General features: G+C 36.1%; 1 protein-coding gene across 4 annotated transcripts in view; it reads left to right on the top strand.

Moving 5' to 3' along the window:
* Window positions 1-25,264, top strand: part of wt1a (WT1 transcription factor a) — a 35,733-nt gene that overhangs the window by 3,611 nt on the left and 6,858 nt on the right. For 2 of the 4 annotated variants that reach the window (XM_079809485.1, XM_079809487.1), the window contains exons 1-4: window positions 13,334-13,838; window positions 17,507-17,629; window positions 19,377-19,479; window positions 23,427-23,507. In XM_079809485.1, coding sequence (XP_079665611.1) covers window positions 13,442-13,838; window positions 17,507-17,629; window positions 19,377-19,479; window positions 23,427-23,507 — 704 coding nt within the window. In that variant the 5' untranslated portion in view covers window positions 13,334-13,441. Of the gene's footprint in view, window positions 1-13,067; window positions 13,839-17,506; window positions 17,630-19,376; window positions 19,480-23,423; window positions 23,508-25,264 lie in introns of those variants that run through there. The other 2 variants (XM_079809484.1, XM_079809486.1) reach the window with 2 other exon arrangements.

Here is a 25,264-nt window from a genome sequence, read left to right as displayed (position 1 = left end):
ATCAAAGCCATAAATCTAAACAAGTTGTGTTCTAAATTTGAGCTTGAAACATGAATCTCAAAAAAGGAGCTTTCAGTACGATTTTGTTTGTGTGCAGTACCAGAAGTTTCCACTAGATAAAATTTGTCTCCTATTAATTTCCAATGCAGTCATTTTTGAACGCGAGGAGTACAAGTGTAACATGTTTTTCAGTACCACTTAACCTTTTCGAATCATGTCCATGATTTTTTTGTGTTCAGTGCCAAAACCTTTGCCAAGTTTCGTACAATTCTGAATGAGTAAAAAAAATAAACAAAATGTAAAACGAAGAGCGCCAGAAGATTAGTATTATTTGATATCCGAGCCCTAAAAATGGGAAATAAGTTTGATCTGTCAGATTTTTGTCATGTTTTTGAATGAAGTCTGCACGACGGCTGCATTTATTTGATCAAAAATACTGTAATATTGTGACATATCGTTACAATTAAAAATAACTGCTTTCTATTTTAATATATTTTAAGACATAATTTATTCCTGTTATGACAAAGCAGAATTTTCAGTATCAATACTGTGCCACATGATCTTTGAGAAATCATTCTAATGTGCTAATTTGGTTTAAAAATGTTTAAAGAGCATTTATTTGTCAACATTTAATGGCTTAAAGCTTCAGGCTTTTTTTTTTTCAGACTCATTTAGCTTTTTATATTTTAAGTGGCACAGTGTTTCTGTAACCCAGAGAGAAAATAGATATGGATACCTCCCCCTCAGTGAGGGTTCAATGATGTGCACCATTACGTTCAGTCAGCGACCCTTAACTGCTCCTCAGTGATGAGCTAAGCTTCTCAATTGCTCTCTCTCTCTCTCTCTCTCTCTCTCTCTCTCTCTCTCTCTCTCTCTCTCTCTCTCTCTCTCTCTGTCATATACTGTATAAGACATGAGTGGCATATCCTATACTGTTTTATAAAAACAGCCTTTCATTTCATTTTTCATAGCCGTTTTTATAGTTCTATATAATAAGGCATTTTTATAGTTAAATCATCCAGATGGTACAGTATATAAAATGATGTGCTAATTTGTGTTCCAATAATTATCAACTTTTGGTGGTAAGTGGTTATAATCTAGGGAAAAGCCTAAGAGATATTGTCGATAGCCTATTAATTTATTAGACGTCATCTTAACAATATATTCACATTTTTACATGGACCTCAGATTTGTCTGAGCTCAGTGTTTATGTTCGCGTGGCAGCTCCTTTGTCAAATAATAAGAACTGATTTGTTCCCAAAGAAAGCTTTTTTGGCATTTGGCATTCCATGGATCTTGTTTACTTTTCTAATAACCAAGCTCCCCCTCAAAGACATACAAAATATGGCATATATGAAGGAGTGATTTTTGCGTCTATGTTTTTTAACTCACTGATTTTAGCACAATATAATCTGTAAATCAGTGTGTCAGATTTTCAGCGGGAAATAGAGATGTGTATTTATCCCCTACTGCTAGATTAATGACCACTGGTGCAACCTTACGACCTGTCAGATTACAGGAAAAATGAGCTCAGAGGTCATTAGATTCAGATCAGTTCCATTCTGCCTTATTGGTGCCACTGGCTCCAATTTTAGATCATTCCTAAACAAAACCGGAAGCCACAAGTGGACTTTCTTTTTTTTTGGTTATCACCCATATTACATTTACAAATATATTTTACGACTTCCTCGAATCCAGACTGTTTTTCTGGACTACAGTTCACCTTTCACATGCTCTTTAACTAAAAGTAAACAGTTGATGCTTCATTCAGGCTATATAGACTTTTAATAAAGAGTGTGTTCATCCAAATTTGTTTTGTTGAAGGTAATGGCTAATGAGCGCTTACGCAACCGTCAGAAACACGTTACGGTTGCATCATTAATTATCAAATGAGGAATGCGCAGGCCTTTTCATCTTAATCTAGAAAGCAAGGGCCACAGCACAGCAGGAATTCAGATGATTTAGCTGGCTTTGACTTAATCAGTCTTAGAAGCATTACAATGGCAGTGCACAATGATGGATCACTTTCTGGTCCCTGAGGAGTGTTTATATAGTGTGCTTTCACTGACTTGCTCACCCTGCTGACCGGCTAAGAAAAAACGGATATGTTGGTTAGATTTGAGGGGTTTCTTATGGAAGCCCGTTTCTGCTTCAGAGTAAAAAACAAAAACAAAAAGGTAATTGTGCGATTTCAATTTAAAATAAAAAATAAATTCACATTGTGCGATATAAAGCTACAACTGTAAGATAAAGTCATAATTGCAAAATATAAAGCTACAATTGTGAGATAAAAGTAAACTGCAAGACATAATGTCAAATTGTGAGAAATAAAGTCAAAATTGCAAGATTTGAAGTAGCAAATATGAGAAAGTCAAGTGAAGACACAATTGTGAGCTCTAAAGACAATTTTCAGACAAAAAAAATGGCAATTGCGTGATAAAAAAATGCAATTATGAAAATAATTGCAAGATATAAAGCCACAATTGTGTCACAACTGCAAGATATATTGTCAAATTGCGTTAAAAAGTCACAATTCTGAGAAAAGTCGCAATTGTGAGTCTTAACTGCACGATATATTGTAAAATTATGAGTTATAAAGTTGCAATTCTAAGATAATAAGTCACAATTGTGAGATTTAAAGTAGCAATAATGAGAAAGTCGGAATTGATACAAGTGAAGTCACAATTGTGAAATCAAAAGACACAATTTTGAGATATAAAGCCACAATTGTCACAACAAAATATATTGTCAAATTGTTAAAAAGTCGCAATTCTGAGAAAAGTCACAACTGTGAGATATTCATAACTGCAAGATGTCAAATTTTGAGCTATAAAGTCGCAATTGTGTGTCACAACTGCAAGATATAATGTCAAATTTGAAGTAATAAAGACGCAATTCTGAGAAAAGTCGCAACTGAGGTAGTCATAACTGCAAGATATAATGTAAAATGTTGAGTTATAAAGTCGCAATACTGAGAAACGAAGTTGCAATTGTGAGATGAAGTAATAACAGCAAGATATGTAAAATTGTGAGTTATAAAGTAGCAATTATGAGAAAGTCTTAATTGATACAAGTGAATTCACAACTGTGAGATCTAAAGGTACAATTTTAAGATAAAAAGTCACAATCGCGAGATTAAAAATCGCAATTATAAGAAACGCATTTGAATCGGCAGATACAAAGTTGCAATTGCCCTTCGAGAATGCAATTGTGGGATAAAAAACTGATTTTGTTTTTATTTACTCAGTAGTTTCTAGGTCCTTATTAATAGTAGTCATCACAAAATATCTGAAGAACTGCTAAGCGTGATCTAACACATTATCTGTTGTTAAAATTGTTGATGTTTTTATTGCTAATTGGAGTGAAAGTCTTCAGCAAAATGATAACATTGAAAACAGTCTTCCCTGCGGAAAGCCCCTTATCCTGACCAGCCCATGAACCCGTACGCAGTCAGAGACATCTCTCTTCAAGTAACTGTACTCTTGTAAGTTTGTTGCCAAATGATCTGGCATGAAAGGATTTGCTAGCGTCTTCATGCCAAACTAGCATTTTTAATTGCTGACCCATAAAAACGGTCTTACGTGTTGTGGACTTCAAGATACAGAACAGAATGTCTCCTTGAATAACGCTTAGACAGTAGCACGTAGTCCACAGCATGCATTACCACTGAAAACAACCAGTATACACAAACAAGCTAAGGAACGATATTACTATCTTGCTGAGTCATGGATCCAAAAACATCACAAAGGTGACCGCAAGCTAAACAAGATCTTGAATCTGCACCCACAACAACCTTGTTTCCTTGGTGCGCTTGTGAATTTTATCAAACCAATCCGTCCTCAGCATTTATTATTTCAAGATCTGATCCCTTTTCTGCAACAACGTTGACTTGTTGCTCAGTTCAGCGCTCGTGATCTGGCTCAAGATAAGCACTTCATAGTGATTTGTAGATGTGGTATTCGATTCCTACTAAACTGATGCCGTGGCGCTCAAACATAGAGATACTATCTTTGAAGAAACGTCCCGACATAATTTCTCCTCTCTCCTGGAGCCGAGCCAGCCTCTGTAAAGTTTTCTCTCCCCATAAACTTAAGTGGAGACTGAAAAATTTCATCTCCAGAGATTGATAGTGTGTGCTTAGGATATAGACCTCTCAGCTTTTATTAAACAAGGAGCCCTTTCTCCATAAGTGTTCCATTGTGTGCTATTTGTAGAGCGAAAGCCTTCACGATGTCTCCCATCCAAAACTATCACCATGCATTTAGAACAATAGTATGTATAGCACATAATGTATAAGAGCAATATATAACAAGGCTTTGACAGGATGATGTGTAAGTCAGAGGGGTTTGTGCATTTGTTAAAACCCTTCGGAGTTCTAATGAATTCAAATGTTTGATGTTTTTCTTTTCTCTTTCCACATGTTCAAGGTTGTTCCAGCCTGAGCATACCAAAATGAATTAATTAATGGCCTTGCAGCTGGCGGTACCACTCCGTCTGATACCCTCTCTGTGTTTAGGTAACATTGGACACTTTCCCGTATCTGTTTAAATGCTGAATTTCTCTGCGTTTGGGTTTTTTAAAGGCAAGCCAGTGTGTTTTAAATACCTCAGCGGATCTCAGACGATTCTCAGCCTTTGCCTTATCGGCAGTTCACCACAAATCCACAACAACCTGCAGGATATTTTAATAGCATATTCTAATGCCTCAGGCCTTGTTTAACACCAACAACCCAGCTAACAGGAAACATTCTCAGAACGTTCTGGCAAGGTTATCTCAAAGTTATGTAAAAATGTTCTTCCAATATTGTTAATAGAATGTTCTCTATCAGGTGATGTTCTCAAAATGTTTGCAATGTTTCTGTTGATATAACAAATTGCGTATATTTAGCAATATAGCGGGTGAATTATGTTTTTGAACGTTCAGGGAACGTTTTCATTACTTAATGGAAACGTTAGCAAAATGATCTTAGGATATATTAGCATGGAAGGCTGTCAGAGTTCCGGGACTAATTTTGGTCTCAAAATGCAAACTAAGCTTCAAATTAAGAGTTTTAGCAAGATTACATTTTAAGTATTAGGATTTATTTTCATGATATGCGGAATCGCTTGACATTTCGATTGAAAAGAACCATATCAAGCTGTAATTGGTCTCAAACATAGGGCCAGATTTACTAACAGCTTGCGCCAGCGCAAACCCTTCAGGATTTACTAAAGACATGCAGTGAAAGATTAGCGCTGAAAAGGCGTGCATAGGGTTATTTTTGCGGCTGACATTATTGCAGATGCAAAATTTATGGGAGGAGAGTATTTAAATGAATCATTTAATTAGGTTTGCGCTCATCAATTTACTGGTGTTGGCGCCATTATTTACCGCCCCCAAAAAAGCGTCTTAAACCAGACGCTAACTGATAGATTGCATTAGTCATTATGGAAATGATCCGGCTGGGGCTGTGTTTAATTTGCGCGTTGTCAGTAGATCACGCACAGAACTTTCCACTCCCATTGGCACTTTTTTTTTTAAATACGCTTATTTGTTTAGTCAATCTGGCCCCTAGTGTCTAACTTCAGTTCAATGCCACTTTTCTATTCATGTCCATTACCACAGAAAATTATTTGGATTTGTCCCTCAATTAAAAAAAAAAAAAAGTTATTCACAGGTCACATCACTTGGCGGCCATTTTAAAGCTATTTCTAGCTAGCTCCTATCCACTTGAATGTGAGAAAGTCTCAAATGTCTGTAACTGTTTGTCGAAATTATGTTTCGTAAAAATTTCAAATCAGGAATTAAAATCCCACAACAATAGAATCATACATTGCACTTTGAAAGGTGAGATTTTTGCCGGTCCGACAAATGCGCATGAAATGTCAAAAATAATTTTTCGAAGTGTTAAATATAATAAAGATTATTGGAGTGTTTTACAAAAAAATACTATTTCAGTCATCCGACTTCAAAATTTCACATTCAGAAAATGGTTTTAAAATTATACATTTGACAATCTTATTGTTTTGAAAGCTTGTTTCTGGATTTTTATTGGATTAAAAACCTCTTGTTTTTTAACTGTAAATGTCTAAATCGATCAGCTGAGATGAACTTCTGACTATGCAAATTCTACGTAATTTAATGTAAATGGTGCTTATGGTCTTGTCTCGTGTTGAAACGTAATATCTTGCACACATACTTTTGAAATAGTCTGTTTTAATGAGTACATACGCTTAACCCAGCGTATATTGAAACTTTATTTTCTGTGATAATCTGCCACAAATAGAGTTGCATTGAACCTGGGACTCCTTGAGCCACCTGTGCTTTTGATTCTTTGCACGTGGCATTTGTGTCAGCTGACCGCACTGTTGTGAAAGGTATCAGCAGATAAAGGCCATGGGAGTGACGGAGGCCTTTTTTTTGCCACCAGACAACAACGCTCTTCATTTCCCCCCTCCATATCAGTGACTTTACTATCCTCCCTATCTGTTTTGGACACACCGTGTGTATCAAAAGGAATTTCTAACATCGGACACAATGACCAGTCTCTTTGAACCTGTGAATATTTGTGAGTGTGAGAAAGAGAGAAAAACAGCATGAACAGTGGGGCATTGTTTTGAAGCAGACAAGGGAAAATTCACGTCCAAAGATGTAACGTTGCATTTCACCGAAGCCTCCTGCTGATAAGGACGACGATGATTCATTTCAGCACACATCTGTGGCTAACAGAGCTTTTATTTATTTGACAAAGATAGTGTGTTCTGTGTCAGCGTTGACATCCGTTACATTGGTCGTCCATGGTCTTCGGACCTGTCCGTTTCATTACTTATGACTTTAATCACAAGTCTTCTCATGTTTACAATAAATCGCCGCTTCAAGTGGAATCTGTTAGCTCAAGACTCCACAAGCATACTCAAACTTTGGTGTCCTTTGTCATGGGTGAGCAGTAACATTTCTCATTTCCTTTAAATGCTCTCCGAGGACTACAAGAGAGATTCATCAAACGAGTGGAAATCATCTGGGGCTATCAATTAGTCTGCTGTACAAATGAAGTCGGTAGAGGTTCTACCTTGAAGTCAGATCTCTTTGATGCAATAGCGAGCTTTGGAAAAACAAAATATTTTCAGGGTCACTTGGACCGCAGTGTTTTTCTTGAGCCTGTGGAGCACTTGGGTAAAAGTCGGCTAGGTTTTATTTTAAGATAATTTGTTGTTTGTTAAGTGGAAAAATGCATTTGAATGGCCAGGGGAGCCATTCTTTTTCTTCGCTGTTGTTTCAGAAATGCGGCATTAGACATCTACAGAATTTCTCCGACCCCTCGTGGGAGCCCAGAAAAACCTATGCTCGTTTTTTTTCGCAGCAGAAATAGCAAAGAGTGGGTGTTGTGTGAACAAGGAGTTCAACAAAGAAGATGGAGGTGAGACATGGTGTTAACTAAAACTCATTATTTTCTCAGTATAGTGCTGCATTCGGCCTAATTGGAAGCCAAACATTTTTACATTTTTCATCTAGCTTGTGTGTCACTCAGGTATTCAACATGTTAGTGCCAAGAACACAGCCTACCGTGATTTGAACAAATCATTGAGTACAGAAAGATTAATGCAGTAAAAGTATTTTACTACAATAATACAGTCAGCTTATATAGACTTGAGCTCAATTTAAGATGCAACCGGATCAGACCAATTCACACATGAATCAGTTAATGCGATCCATGTGAACCGATTCAAAAGCATCAGTCTGAAAGCATAATTCGCTCACAACTGGCTATTGTGTTCTGACACAAGCCTTGATTGAATTTAGGGAAGAAAATGAGCTGTTTTGCTAAATCAATTCTGATGTTGAACACAAAAGTAGATAGATATACACTGTAAATTATATGATCAATAAGTTATGACAACATATGTTTTTACATTGCTTTAACTCATCAAAATAAGTTAAGCGATTTTCAGCTTTGTCATACAAGATTCAACTAATTTTTTTAAGTCAGTTTAATGTGATTTAAGTTGAAGTGACTTAAATATCCAAGTTGATTGAACTTAAAAATTTAAGGCTGCATATTTTTTTGATAGATAGATAGATAGATATAGATAGATAGATAGATAGATAGATAGATAGATAGATAGATAGATAGATAGATAGATAGATAGATAGATAGATAGATAGATAGATAGATAGATAGATAGATAGATAGATAGATAGATAGATAGATAGATAGATAGATAGATAGATAGATAGATAGATAGATAGATAGATAGATAGATAGATAGATAGATTGATTGATAATCACAAGTCATTTGGAAGGATGAGTACTAGATTGGTAACTTCCATCTACCCTTTACTTTGGATCTCTGCCTCTTGGTGCTGCCAAAGAGCTAGTTTAATCCAAGCCGTTATTCCAAAGCGCTTCAGCTTGATGACAAGATAAAAGACTTTGACACAGTGACTTCTGCTGACATGACAGACTTTTTCTTTTCCTCTCTCTCCTCTTCCCTGAGTTGAAGAGTTGAATCCTGGGTCAGCAGAACGCCAGACTACAATTCCAGATGGTGAAGTAGGACCAGATCTCAGCTCATCAATTTAATGAGAACTGCCTCTGCTTAGCGACGTCCTGCTCCTTGGCCAACGCTTCCGGCTACGCCAAGGCCTAAACGTTTGACAAATAAAGACGGATCTCGGATAATTGTTTAAGGGATGGCCTTCGTGTACGAAAGTGGCAGCGTAATGTGATGCACATCCAGCAGTTTTCGTGACCTTTTGATAGCTTCTGAGATCATAGTGACTGAATGTCACCTTTTCAGACTCGTTTAAAGACACTTAGGATGAACAAAATGGGGGAGACTGAAGTGGAGGAAGTGATTGTTTATATTTAATGAAGCAATTCATTGATTCTGTGATAAATGATTACTTTGAGTGTTCTTTTCTGTTCCTCACAGTGTAAAATTTATAGCAACAATGACCTCTTAGATTTGCAGTATGGTGTTGTTTGGCAATGTTTGTGTGTAACAGTTACTATGAAAGCAAAACGGCTGGCAAGACGAGAAGCAGAAAAGATCAACTTTAAAGTCTTCATACATCAAAACAAAAGAAACTTTCAAGGACGCTAACAACTGCCCCCTGTGATAACTCAAGCCAGCCAACATTTTCACAAAGGAATCAAAATAATTCTGTAAAGTGAACAACAGCCTCAAAAACTGGTGTTTGGTGTTTTTCACCTCTTATCACAATTCATTTTTAATACAAAAATTAATTTTTAATAGCTACAAAAATTCCCATTTGTCATCATTTAGGCTAATTGCAGCTGGAATCTTACATTTTTCAATTTATCCACTACATTCTAAAGCATAATATTTTATTCAATTCAAAATGAAGAAATCGAGAAGCGATATAGGCTGTCTTTATCCCAATTCTTTTTGTTAAACCTATTGAATCGGTTAAATAGCACTGATTATGATTCATTGATTCATTCATGAGTCAGCAATTAATTCAGTGATTCAATACACTGGAGCTAACAACTCGCTGACCTTGTCATGTCAGACTCATAGAATCAGAAGTGTGATCCTCAGAACTAGGCCGTGTGGGAAGGATTTCATTTTGGCGCGAAAAGTAAGTTACTAAATGCCCAAACTACTATATCCTCTGTTCTATCTCAGATCACTCACTAAATATGTCATTGTATTTTGAGCCGTATAAAATTGCTCAATAGAAAATTGCACAAAATAATAAATATGGGCCATCGTAGGCTAGACCTACATTAAAAAATAAGCACTTTGTACTTAAATGAGTTATAACACGGCTTCATAATGATAGTTAAATAGGTCGAATTTGCAGGTGGATACACTTTTCATGGAATAATATACAGTATTAAGTCATCAACATTGTCAGTTAACTTAAAGCTGCAGTCCGTATACGTTTTGCCTCTTTGTCGCCATCTTTGTTTGAAACTGGCAATTGCAGCTATTTGCGGAATTATTGTCTTTACGTGGGTTGTGCATTGGCACGGCTCCCCAGCGCGGATTAATCTAATGTTTTGAGGAGTATGTGTGGCTGTCAGTCACTACACCGGTGTGGATACTGCACTTCGGAATCATTCTATGTCTTGGAAGTATGACCAAAATGAGAATTTTCACCGGAAAATGTCTTCTGAACAAGTATGTCTGGCACTTTTGTTTTGACCAACTGAGAGAAAAACATTACAATAAATCAAGGTGATTCGCTTAGCTCACATCACACCATGCAGATTATTATTCTTGTTATACTTAAAATAAAATTTTTAATGTTAAAAACATCAGAACTGCGTGACTATGTATTTAGTGTGGATAGCGTTACCTGTAGATTTAAATTTCTGTAGCCTACAGTTATCATATGCTTTTGAATACATGTGAATCTCCAGTTGTCACTGATGATTGTCATTTGGACCTTACAATCAGCCATCAAAATGATACATTTAATTATTCCAACTGCTGTGAGAAAAGGCTATAAATAATCTGCCACCTGTAGCATCCATGATAGCCGGACTCCATACAGATGTATAATGGCGCCATGCTCGAATTTCCCGCGGAAAGCTACCACTCAAATTACAACACATTATTACAAGCTACCATTGTGAAGCAGACTAAGGTAGAGGAGATTGTTTTGAACACTGCTGGTTATGTAGGCTACTTGCTCAAAAATTTATTTTGGATCATTTTTAACCAAAAAAAAGTTACAGACCGCAGCTTTAATTTCTTGCTTTAGGTTCACTGATTGCCAGTATTTTATAATAATTAGCTATCCATGATTGTCGCACTCATTCATAATACGTTGTTACATTGTTTCATCTTGGCCCATAAAAGTGTCTGGATGCCGGGGGTGTGTGTCACACCATATTTTTCGAACCACTGTGGAACTAAAATCTTCGTCATTGTCTATTACTGTTATTGCAACTATTCTGCAAATGGTTATGAATGTCCATGGGCTCTGGTTAAAAGTTAAAGCTAAGAATTGACTAAGTGCTAACAATATAATACAGGATTCGTTTGTTTTCACATATCCAACCTGATGGTATATGAGGACTTCCAGATGAGGTCCATCTCAGGCTGGAGATGTGGACTTCAGTAGTATTACTCTTCTCCAGACAGTGAGCCAGAGGTTAAGCAGGAACTCAGCCCTTGCTGAGGGAGTGTGTGTAGGGGTGTGTGTAAGTCCTCTCTTCCTCACGGCAGATTGTGCAGTGTTATAATTGACTCGTCCCTCCTCATGTCTCCAACGCAACATCTCGTATTTTTCATCGGCATTTCATCGTCCTGCACTTGATGGTCACAAATTGTGAGACAAAAGATGTTTCATTGGGACATTACATGCGCTTGTGTTTTGCCTGCGTGCAAATTTCTTTCTGATTCGATTAATCAAACGCGCTTCATTGCTTTGCATATGACAGATTAAACGTGGAAATTCGAACAAACTTCATTTTTTTTTAAATAAAAGAACGTTCGTCATTCCATTTTTATTTGACTGTTAAATTATTTAACAGTTCGTGTGAACGTGAGCACCTGCAGAATAGTTTTTCATTCGATGATAAGAAACTCTTTTTATCTAAACAAAATTCGTCCTGCACTTAAACAGTTCATATGGATCATTATGATTATTTTTTTTCCCTTCTGGCTAGCAGTTAGTTGAAACATCATGAAGCAAGAAGTTTAATTTAATTATTTAATACTTAGCCTAGAGGTTTTGAGAAACATAAGCTTAATGAATTAGTTCATTATTTTAGGTTAATTAAAGTAATACAATTAAAAAATAACAGGAATATTAATAATTAAAAAAAGAATTTAAAATTAGAAACAAGACAATATTATGTATAGCGGGACTATTTTCGTTAGCCTACATTTTGTCTTTTCATTGCTGCTATATTAGGCCTGAGCCTAAGCTATTTTTAAAATGTATATTTTATTTAAAAGGAAACCAGTCATGATACGTGGCTTAAAATTGTTAATAAACAATTTTTTTTTAATTTTGGGGGAAAATAGCTGATACGGCCACTTGGTTAGTAGCCACTGATCTATAAATGTTCCCTATAAAGATCAGTGGTAGCCTATATATTTAAAAATCATATCAAATACAAAAATAATTGATTGGGCATTTATGATGATGATGATTATTATTCTATTATTATTATAGTTAGACTATTGTGTCATCCTCGTTTAAAAGTTTTGTCAATGATCAAAAAGTCAATGATCTAAGGGTTTTCCCTCTGCCATAAATTAAATAACGTCACACAAAAAACAATTACACGCCGTTTAATAATTAACCATTTCCATTCTCATAAAGATATTGTTACAACAATCCACTTATAAAATAGTCTTTATAATTTTTCCTTCCATTGCATTATTTTTACGCCTATTATGTTCTAAAGTCGCCCTAAATTACAAAAGGGCAGACGCATTTGTATAATGCATATAAGGCCGTCTGAGCGCGCGAGAAAGAAAAAAAAAAACATTACGTTTGATGGATGTTAATGATAAAGCGCTAGCTTGCGCGCGGTCATTATGACGCTGTAAGGTCACGCGCCTCAAAATGTAGTCTTGAAACCAAATTAAAGACTATTAACCGAAGCATACAGTAGGAACAATAATTAAAACGAAAGGCCTGTCCCTTCACAAACCAATTCAAATTCTGAATTCCAATTGAAAATAGATTTTAAATGTATTCCACCTCTTAAATGTCCTTCAGATTTGTATATCACTTCAAGATATTACTGTACCTGCTCAGCTGAAGTGCATTTATTAACAGTTTTATAGTGTCTGCTAAAATGTGTTTCAAAGCTCATAAAAAGCCAGTCTCTGAATCATTGTTATCCATCCAGTCCACTCCCACAAACACACACACACACACACACACACACACACACACACACACACACACACACACACACACACACACACACACACACACACACACACACACACACACACACACACACACACACACACACACACACACACACACACACACAGAGAGAGACTCCCTGCATGCTGTATGAGTATACAGGGAGGAGTATTGTACAGGGAGAAGTAAATGAATGAAGTGTTACACTCATCTTTCCTCACTAGCTGTGACTCCTCCTCCTCCTCCTGACTCCTCGGAGTGGCTCTGTATGTGAGCTCCTAGGCCTCCAAAGAAAACAGACACGCAAGAAAGGAGGAACCTCTCTTCTGCTCTCCTCACTCCATTCACAGAGCCTACGAGAACTTGCCCCTGCTGGGACCTCCCAACTGAGCCCCCGTTTTCTTTTCTCCCATGGACTATTCTGGTTGAAAACGACAGCCGTTTTTAGCGAAGAGCACTTTTTGCTGGCCGTGACCCAACTTGACTTAGCGATGACACCTTGACTTTGGATTTTAGCACCGAACCGAACTCAAACCAGATCCTCGTTGGACCTCGTCTCTCAGCTGGGCCGCTCAGGTGTTTTGTTAGCACCCCGAAAATGGGTTCCGATGTACGTGACCTCAACACTCTACTCCCTCCCGTGCCCACGTTGCCCGGGGGGAACGGCAACTGCGCCCTGCCCGTGAGCAGCACCCCGCAGTGGGCTCCCATGCTGGACTTTCACACCGGCGCACCCTACAGCTCGCTGGCCCAGCACTCCTTCATCAAGCAGGAGCCCAGCTGGGGCACGGCTGACCCCCACGAAGACCCTCACTGTGGGCTGAGCGCCTTCACCGTGCACTTCTCTGGACAGTTCACTGGCACTGGGGCCTGCAGGTACGGAGCCTTCGGGGCCCCTACACCCAGCCAGCCCCCACCCAGCCAGCCCAGGATGTTCAGCAATGGCCCTTACCTGTCCAACTGCATGGACAGCCAGCCCAGCTCCAGGAATCAGGGTGAGAAACAACTTTAATGCCACCGTAGTTCTGTCCTGGGTCCTTACATTGTTCCTGAACTGCTTGAGTGAGCTAAGCCATAATTTGTCAATAGACATAAACATTTTTATTGATTATTAAGGGCACAAATCATCACATTTTACTGGTATGCGGGGCCTATAACTTTGCCTATTTTATTTTAAATTCTATTTCAGTCATTTAGTTTAAACCTTGTCTGCTTTAATACACATTTAATTGATTGCTAAATACATAATGTGCAAAAAAAAAACAAAGGTACTTTTTAGTTGAGATTTCATAATGTATTAAAATTGGACCATTTATATTAACTATTGTCCTACAAGTCAATACAATAAGTATACATTTTACTTGTATGAGGCCTACAACTTTGCTTTTTATTTTAGTCATTCAGTTTAAATGTTGACTTAATATATGAATTATATTACATAAAGCTTTAGCTTTAATGTGCACTTTGTTGAAAAAACAAAAGTACTTTTTTTTTTAGTTGGTATCTTGTATGTCATCAGTTTTATAACATGTTGAAATTGGACCGTTTATATTAAGTATTGGCCTAAAAGTCAATAAGTATAAATATTCCTATTCATTATTAAGGACAAGAAGCACTGAATTTAATTGGTATGGGGTCTATAACTTGCTTTTTTTAATTTAAACTTTATTTCAGTCATTCAGTTTAAGTTAAGTCTGCTTACTACATGAATTCAAATAGTAAAGCTTGTAAAAAAAACAAAAAACAACTTCAGCTTTAATGTTGCACTTTTTTGAAAGTACTTCATATTTATCTCTTCTGTCATCCCGTTCAGTAACCTGTTGAAATTGGACCATTTAAATTGCTCAACCATTGGCTTAAAAGTCACTGTTAATAAGTTAGATGTAATGTCAAAGTAGTGTACATTTGTTCATGCATTTATATTAAAAACAATGCTTTCTGAAAATGTCATTATTTTAAATGAGAACTTCTGTGACCAACTAAACAATTTATGCCAGTAAAATTAGTCAAATAATACATTTTGTCATATTTTACAAAATATCTTTTGTAATTTTGAAGTTTTATTATGTGAGGAATGAGCACAATTTGCATAGCTTTTTGAAGAGAGTGTAGTTTGTCAGGATGTGAGCTTGTTTTAACAGTAAGGTAGTAAGTGAGCAAATGCATTCTGTGATTTATCCATCACCAGGGCCATCACCTCACACATATTTGTCTGCCTTGAGTAATTACGTATCTCAATGCTCCTGTATTTGGCAAAACAGTTCCTGGTTATTTTACAGATATGCTCCAAACACCTCATCACACAGGCGTTTAATGCATGTTGGGTCATTGCTGTGTCAGTAGACTTTAGGTTACTGGCTTGGGGTTTCAACTTATGGGATAATAAAATTTTACAGTTAGACAAGAAAAATATTTTTTCTTCCTTTTAATGATGACAAATTGCACGAAAAGAAAGACGAAAAACTGCACCTGCTAATAATATTTCAAAAACCGAAAGATTATAATAAAGTGAAACTGATTTCAAATAAGCCAAATGAAAAGAAACAATTTGTTAAATGAGATTTCATAAAGGAAATGTACATGAAGACAAATATAGCATGAATAAATGTCACTGCAAAAATTGTGTAAAAAAACATTGCTTTAACTCATCAAAATAAGCAATTTTCAACTTTTTATGTTAAGTTCAGCTAATTTTTAAACGTCAGTTTATTGTCATTTAAGTTGAAATGACTTAAACGTTCAACTTTTTTTCAGTGTACATCATTTGATAACCATATTTTCGGAGACATAATTGAAATAAATAGCCTGTACTTCAAATGTCTAATGATTTCCAAAACATGTTTTGAAGCTATAAATTATACAAAGAAAAATGTAAAAGAAATGTTTTATCCTTTCTGATATGTCGCTTGGACACCAGAGATATAGGGTAATAAAATGCACATATGATATGTATTTTATGATTAAATAAATACATTTTCTCCTTCTCTCATTCGTCAGTGAACGCCTTACAAAATTACAAGATATTTTGCAGTCCTTCTAACAACTTTAATCCATTTTCCTACTATAAATTCCACATTCTATTGAAATATTTTGAAAATAATTAATAAATATATATATTTTTTTACATATATACAATTTTGTAAAAATATATTTGAACACATGATGGGGCAGATTTATAGTAAAATAAGATAATCAATAATAATAAATAACATCAGACCTGAGATCTTGTTTTCGGTGCTTGAGTTACCCCAGACATGGGAGAATTAAAAAAAAAAAAAAAGCCAACACTCCCTAAGACATCTGATATTCGTATAGTTCTAAATTGCATTTTGGAAATCTAAAGTTACAATTAATTGTGGATGCTGCCACTCTTCACAATACCAGGCCAGTGACCAGCTCTTCACTGACTCCCAGGTTAAAGCTCTTGCTGAGTCCTGGTAGGGTGGAAGAGAAATGGTCATCTTTAATGAGTTTTTCTCTCTCTGAGGTGAAAGTGGTTGGCTTGTAATTAATGAAGATGGCGGTGGGAGACCATGATTTACGATGCTACGTCTGACCTGGGGTTAGACCCAGGCATGATTCACCCCCTAAACCTGGTGTCGGCTCTCGGCTACACCGTCCTGCCAGCGTTTGTTTTCCTCGCACAGCTTGTCCGCTCACCCCCGCTGGGCAATGGAGGGGTGATTAGGATCCAAAGAAAAATATTCCTATTATTTGGAGTGTCGCTGTTGTTTTGTGTTTAATAACAGCTAATAGAGATTTGCTGGTGTTGTTTTTATTTATGGCACATAGATGGATCATTTTCATCTCAACTGCAAATGTGTGAAGTTTATGGAATAATTAGGCAATTCTAAAATGACTAAAACATAAATGGTATAAGATATATAGTGGTGGCCAAAAGTGATGTCTGGAATAGGAATATTGACATCTTCACCCTTTGTTTAAATATCATTATAAATGTGTTAAAGATTTTGTAAGCATTGAGTCACTTGTTTTATTTGTTATAATGCAATGAAACTTGCCAAATTGTGTGGACATAATTTTAGGCCAGGCTGTCATACTTGTTGTTTTTGCATAAATAAAACCTTTAGTTTGCATTTTTTGCCAAATATTTTTGTAACATTCCTTAACCAAGTTTAGTGTTTAGTTCTTTCCCTCATATTTAAAATATTTCAAAAAATGTGAAATATTTTCTCAAACTTTGAACTTGTTGGGACATCACTACTGTATATTTAAAATACATATATAAAATATATTTTTTTAATACATTTTTAAAATATTTCTGACCATATTTCTAAATATTCTGCAGTCTACGGAATAATTAGGCAATTCTAAAATTTCATTTTAAGATTTATATTTAAAATATTTCTGACTTCATTTATATTTCCATCTCAACAGAAAACATTTGAAGTTTATGAAAAACTTAGGCAAGATCTATATTTCAAATATATGTCAAAATGTTTTTTAAAAACATTTGAAATATTTCTGACTTCATTTATATTTCCATCTCAACAGAAAACATTTGAAGTTTATGGAATAATTAGGCAATTCTAACATTTCTAGAACAGAAGATCTATATTTCAAATATATGTAAAAAAAAAAAAAAAATGTTTTATAATATATATTTCATATATTTAAACTTTATTTATGTTATCTGTTCCAGGTTACGGCACAGTTGCTTTTGATGGAGCCACCAACTACGGACACACGCCTTCCCACCACACCTCGCAGTTTCCCAACCATTCCTTCAAACACGAGGACCCCATCACGCAGCAAAGCAACATGGGTAAACACAAACACGCCATGCACTAAATTACGTTTTATTGTGTTTGTATAAATGCGTTTATTGGAGGAGAAACTTTCTGTGGTTTGAGATCTTGCCCTTGCTCTTTGAACTTACAGAGCGGTTTCTGTAATGTCATTCAGGGGGCAAGTTGCACAAAACGTCCCATCGCTGAACAGTAAATCTGCCCAAACTTTTCTTTCTCCCTATAGTCCTCTCTGCTCTTACGCACATCATAATGTTAAACATCAGCTAAGCGGGCGATTTGGTGTTCATTGTGCCGCAGTAAATTCGTGACCAGAAGACTCTGCAATGTAAGATCCTTTTCGGAATGTTTAGAACTACCATGGGACGCATTCACAATACGGGGGCCGGATGAGCCAAAGCAGCGATTCCTCATTTGCGCTCGAAAAAGGAGAGCGAGAGGTCTGCGTGCTTTATGGCTTCAAAGAAACTCAGCCTGTTGTTTTCATAACTGCTAAGTGTACTCGGCTGCGTCTTCATAACCCTCCCTCACGCTCATATTCCCTTTGTAAGCCGGACTACACCACACATGCTCGATCATGCGTTTCGCTGGAACTGCAAAGTTATGATACTCTGAGCATCCAGCCATGGTTATTTTCCATGAGGGACTCAAGAAAAACAGAGTGCGCAAATGTTCATTCTCGTTAATTAAACTATGGAGAGAATTATTCAAAACAAAATGGATTAAAAATCAAACACAATGATGATATCCAAAGTGTGATAGAGGAGAAAAGTGAGAAGTTCTTGTTATTTAAGGAAAGAAGATCAACCTTTTCTTTTTCTTTATCTCTTCATCACATCATGTTTATTTATAAGTAATACATTTATTTAAAAACAATATAAAGTTTTGTACAACTCAGACCATGACATGATAAAAAAAATACAAAGACTGTTAAAACACACAAAAGACACATATTAAAAAAAAAATATTTATTGTAGTATTTTATAATAATTTTGTATAATGTTTATATTAATACTTGAGTACATTTACTCAAATACTTAAGTTAAAAAATATGACAAGAAAATAAGAAAAATATAAAATCCAAAAAGACTGATAATAATAAATAATAAACAAAAGACAAATATTAAAAAGAAAGATTTATTTGAGTATTTTTAATAATATTTTATAATGATTTTTTACAGTATTAATATCATGTTTTTATTAATACTTAAGTACATTCACTCAAATACTTAAGTTAAAAAACCATGACAAGAAAATAAGAAAAACATAAAATCCCAAAAGACCATTAAATTAAACAAAAGACAGATATTAAAAATACATTTATAATTTTTTTTTTTTTTTACAAAATATAATGTTTATGTTAACATCTCTATTAATATTAAATAAATATAAAATAAACAAAATTGATATTATTTTATAAATGATAATAATAATGTAATAAAGACATAAAACATGATTTATTTTAAATACACAAGATGGCAATATCCAAAATCCTTGTCCGTGTGGGGACATTTTGTCTTGAATGCAGAAAATCTGAAAGTTTTAGGGGGTTAGGGGATAGAATATACCGTTTGTACAGTATAAAAAGTATTATGTCTATGGAAAGTCCCCATACAACATGAAAAACGTGCGTGTGTGTATATGTATATGTGTATGCAAGTTTGAAGCCATTATAAAGAGCTGATCTTAGATCTTAGAAATCAAATCAATGCCAGGGACAAATGCTATCAAAGGCTTTTCATGAATATGTCTGTTGCATTTCAGGTGACCAGCAGTATCCTGTCCCTCCTCCAGTATACGGCTGCCACACTCCTTCTGACAGCTGTACAGGAAGTCAGGCTCTCCTCCTGAGGAACCCATACAACAGGTAGGGCTCCGGCTCCAGTCCTATCCATCACACAACTAACATCTCAAGGTCTTCTCCTGAAACATGTTCCTCACACATGTTTGACTCCTCTCTCGCTCTCTGTCTGCAAGACATGTACATCATTGCGCTTCAGATGTTTCTCAAATGCTTCCTTAAAAGAAAAACAGACGTCATGCAATTTAATATATATCTTAAAAGATAGGAAAAATATCCAGACAGACTACAGACAGTACAACTGATAGTTGTCAGGAGTCAGGACACTCGGGGCGCAGGAAGTTCAAATCCAGTTCTGTTCAATAACCAGGCCTGTGTAACAATCAGAGTTGCTTCAGAAATCTGTTATGGCGGCTCCAAAAAGTCACGCTGCCACTGAGCAAGTAGAGGAAGCGGGGAAGTCAAGTAACAAGAGGAGGAAAAGGAGGAAAACTTGGACGTACAGGATGTTAAAATAAAGTTTCTGCGGGCATTTTTTTAAAAAAGCGCATTCAAAATATACACGGTTCAAAAGTTTGCGGATGGTAAGATTTTTTTACTTTTTTAAAGAAGTCTCTTATGTTCACCAAGGCTCACTAAAATACAGTCAAAACAATAATATGAAATATTGTTAGTATTTAAAATAAAAATGCATGTATTCCTGTGATTCACTCCTCAGTGTCGCATGTTCCTTCAGAAATCATTTTAATATGATGCTTTAGAAACATTTATTATTATTATCATCAATGGTGATTGCTTAATATTTTTGTGGAAACGGTGAGGCATTTCTTTCAAGATTCTTTGAATAGAAAGTTCAATATAACAGCATTTATTTAAAATATAAATAGTTTGTTATATAAATGATCAATTGAATGCATCCTAGCTGAATAAAAGTATTAATTTCTATTAAAAAACTTTTTAATGGTTGTGTAATCTGCTGTTAAACAAACAAAATATTTCCGGAAAAAACGAAGAAATTGAGCCCCCCCAAAAAATCCCAAATTTCAGTATAAAACATAAGTGTCAGGGTTTAAAAATGCGAAATGGCGTAATTTCATTTGACAGATTATTGCCAAATTAAAGCTGGGTTCTGTCAAACGTGCTTAATAAAGGTCAAGTGCTGAACAGCAGTGTGTACTACGCCAAGACAAACGGTTTAATCCGCCACCCGTTTGCACTTTCAGACCAGCTCTGAATTCTTTCATTCTGATAAGTGGTTAACTGTTCTCGGTGGAATTCCCTTCGCAACTTCGGCTAACAGTAAGAGTACTACAGCCCCAAAATGATCTCACATTCCTCGGATGCTTTCGCCGTGTTGTTTTTCCAGCGCAGAGGGAACATAAAGATTCAAAATAACAGAATTGGGATGATAAGAGGACTCTGACTCAGGTCAAACTGCATTTTCCAGTTCCCGCTTCTCGGCGTTGTAATAAACAGGCCGCAGTGAGGCGGCTGCGAATCCTCAAATCAAAATGCTGTGCCGCTTTTCAAATCAAATGCCTGGTACCCACAGCCCTGTATTTACACAGGCCTCCAGCTTAAAGCGTTTTTTTAGGTAGCACGAGGTGACTGGAATAAAAACATGTCCAGATTTTCAAAGCAAAATTAGGTTGTTGTTAATCTCAAAGGCAGATGTAGCGTAAACTATTCACAATCTACAAGCTTCCTGCATCTGCGTCTGGTGCGTCAAAAATGAAAAACAAAGATCCAGACCATGTTGTGCAGGGAGTCTACCAGAACACTGTTATATCTGACCAAACTATTCGTTCTTTTTCATGTATTTTACTCGGTTTAAAGGTTAATTAAAAAAAAAAAGAACTGATATCTTCTGTCAAAACCTGTCTACACTGTAAAAAAAATTTCAACTAAAAAAAAAACAAAGTAAGCGTTCATGCTGCCTTAAAATTTTAAGTTTAGGCGACATCCACACGAAGCCAGAGCTTTCCCTAGATGCTCTTTTTTTCCCCTCGTCTCAATAAATATCTGCGTACACACGGAACCACTAAAACCGACTCAAAAGATGTAGCATGCGCGAGACGTGGGGTGATGACATCATCGTTTCACAAAATATACGGATTGGCTGTACACACGAAAATGCAAGGGTGTCGTTTTCAGATTTATCCACTCTGGGACCCGGTTTAAAAAAAATAGCGGTTTCACGCTCCCAAAACGGCGGATCCGTGTGGATGAAACGCCGGTACGATGCAAATTTTTACGTATACAGCTAAACGCGTATACTTGAAATGTGAAGTTTTACTAAGTGACAACTTGGAAAGTTCAATTGACTCAACTTAAAATTTTAAGGAAGCACCTTACTTTATTATTTTTAAGTTGAAACAACAATTTTTATTCTACTTGAGCTGCAAAGCTGTATAAGTCTTATTTTTTGTCGTTTTAAAGTTTTAGGCATTACGTTGTTGTGTCATTGAATTGTAAAATGTAATACAACGTTACAGAAAAGATTAGTAAGCAATTTTTACAATTAATGTCAATTTCTCTGTTAAAACCTGTGTATTACTTGAACTGCAAAAATATGATGTATGAATCATATTTTTAATAGTCGTTTTTAAGGATTAGTTCACTTTTAAATAAACTTTTGCTGATAATTTACTCACCCCCATGTCATCCAAGATGTCAATGTCTTTCCTTCTGCAGTCAAAAAGAAATTAAGGTTTTTGATGAAAATATTCCAGGATATTTCTCTATATAATGGACTTCAATGGGCTCCAAACGGTTCAAGGTCCGAATGACCGTTTCAGTACAGCTTCAAAAGGGCTTTAAATGTTACCAGACGATGAATAAGGGTCTTATCTAGCGAAACGATCCGTTTCTACGAGAAACCAAGCAGTATTTATGCTATTATTTTACCTCTTATCAGACGAACGTGATAATCTCTGAACTCCGCCATCACTTCCGCTAAGTGAGGTCAAATACGAGCGTGGTCATAGATGTATACGTAGACGCCTCATTGCCTCACACAGAAAAAAATTCAAATCATGTTAATGTATATTGTTTACTGTATGTCTTGTGGCTATATTTTTGAAACGTTTACAGTCTCAATCACATTTTAGGTTAATTTTTCGAAAGCACTGACATTAATTCTTCTGTTAAACACTATTTGAGCTACGAAGATGTGTAAATCAATTTTTTTTACAGTCATTTTAAGGTTTTAGGCATTACATTGTCATGGGAATTTATAACACTGGATAAAACACAGAAAATATTAGTATTTTTTTTCATACTAAAATCACGTTAACGCATAATGTTAATGTACATCTCCTGCCTATACGTTTGAATTAGTTTGTATTTTAACATTTACAGTTGGGCTCTATTTACCTCAATGTAATGCCATAATGGCATAAATGCTGTTGATTAAATTAAAGGTATATTCAGCACATACAATGTAAAGTTATCATTATTGGAATAGTCCTGAAACATTTTTAACACGCATGTAAAAGAGCCATATTGCATGATTGGTTTCTTGAGGCAGTATTTTCTCAAAACAAACTCTAGTTGCTGAAATACTGTTATGTTCCTTCAACAGTGAAGCAAGCACAGTACCAGGTACCGGTTCATACCATCGTATGCTGTTGCCTGTCTGTGATGAAACACTATGATGTCAGAGTTGCTGTAGATAAATCCAAACTATGTGTTTGGGTGAGCACCTGGCAGGGTAACTAATGGTTCTACGGACAGGCTTTTAATAACGTATGGCAGGTTTTTGGTCAGAGGGATGACCTGATTAACAGATCACCCCGGTGGTGTGGGTAAACTCCTTTTTTTTTCTGCGCATATGACACATTCATTTGCTGTTACCCAGGATGCCTTTGTCAAAAAGGCTATTTTTCATCCACACATTCTTTACATGCGACAGTGGTTGCTGCTTTTTAATATTAAGAGTGCTTGTTGTAAAGGAAAATACTGTACATGCATATTTTCTTAAATAGTGTTTCTGTTGTTTTCAATCCCAGCAGCGATAATTTATATCAAATGGCGTCACAGTTGGAGTGCATGGCGTGGAATCCTGTCAACCCCTTGGCATCCACTATAAAGAGGTAGGTCGACGTGACCCGCTCCTGTCATGTAGGAAATTCTTCTGTGATTTGGATAAGCACACATTTGCTTCAGCTAAGAGAAGAGAAGGACTTATAATATGCTTCATTTGAGCTGGTGCTGATATCGTGAGGTTTTGATAATAGGTCTGAATGCAAGTTGAATTATGTGTGCTGACCACATCGGTTTGGGTTCGGTTTCTTCTATGGTACATTGCCATGGATGTCAGAAAAGCCATTTAAGATTCATTTCAAATGGTAGAACACTAGCCAGATCAAAAAAGAAAGAGAAAAAAATGACACTTTAGTTACAAGTTGGATGTCTTTCCTTTAAGGTCAAATATGTTACTTGCATTGTTTTTAAAATCGGTTTCTTCATCCCAAGCGTCTGCTATTGGTTGGATAAAACAGTAGGCGTGAGAATTAATAAATGTTTCTCGTTAAGTGGTTCTAATTAAGCGATGCAATTTTTTTCAAATTGCAGAACCGAATGTCTTTCAGGTCTGTTAACTGTTGTTGCACGCGCATTTATTCACCATTCTTACAGAAAACTCTACTAAAAGTCTGTGACCGAGTTTCCTGCGCTACTTAAAACAGTGAACGGTGGGCAATATGCAGTTAAATGGGTAAATATAGGAGGACTTATGTCAAAGTCATTTATATGTGCCACAGTTCCTGCTACCAGCTGGTGGCGCTATGACTATAACTAAAAATATTGGCAACGTAGATGGGACTTTTATGAAAACGTTTGGGGCAGATTGGACATTGTATGTTTGACTTACAACTTGAAAACGGAAAAAAAACGAACACTTGAACATACGTAAAAAGAACTACCTAAAATTACAGAAACCATCTTTGGGAGTGTAATTGGATTTTTTTATTTTGGCTCGCGTCCCATTTGATTATATAGAGAGGGTGGGGTTTATGACCTGTACTGCAGTCCGCCACCAGGGGGCGATCGAAATGCTTTGGCTTCACTTTTCAGGACTTTGGTGTAACATGTTTGGAGCATATTGCTAGCATGTTTAACACTTGGGGCCAGATTTACTAAACGGCAAATTAGCGTGAGAGTGTAATTCCAGAAAAGCGCCAATGGGAGGGGACAGTTTTGCCCATTAGCGTCTGGTTAAGGACGCGCTATTTTGGGTGGTCAATACTGGCGAGAAAAATTTAAACGAGCACAAACCTTTGTAAATCACCTTGCGGGATTCATTTAAATACTCTCCTCCTATGAATTTTGTGTCTGAAAGGGAAACTCCTACAAATGCATATGCAATAAGGTCAGCCGCAGAAATAACTATATCCACGCCTTTTTTAGTGCTAATTTATCACTGTGTGTCTTTAGTAAATCCTGACAGTAGTTTTTTTAAACACCAAAAGAGGGTTTGCGTTGGCGCGTGCTGTTAGTAAATCTGGGCCTTGAGGTCATATTTTAATATTGTTTTAATATGTTACTAGTGCATCATAGTGTAAAACATTTGACTTCCTGTTGCCAGTATGTGGTGCTATTACTATAACTGAATAGTGGCATGTAGATATCTTCAGGCCATGACTTTCATGACTTGAAACGTATGAAGTTTGGGGCAGATTGGATATTGCATGTAGCCTATAAGTTACAACTTCCTCTTTCATGTAGTCAGATTACAATGCGAATGACTCTTATAAGTAGGCTTTCAAAAACTACACTCATCGGTGTAGTCTGATTCTGAAATGATTCTAATGAGCTGGTTCTTTTTAGTAAATCAAAAACTTACAGCTCA

This window comes from Gobio gobio, assembly GCF_949357685.1.
Source record: "Gobio gobio genome assembly, chromosome: 25".
Taxonomy (NCBI): Eukaryota; Metazoa; Chordata; class Actinopteri; order Cypriniformes; family Gobionidae; genus Gobio; species Gobio gobio.
This window is presented reverse-complemented; position numbering and strand designations above follow the sequence as displayed.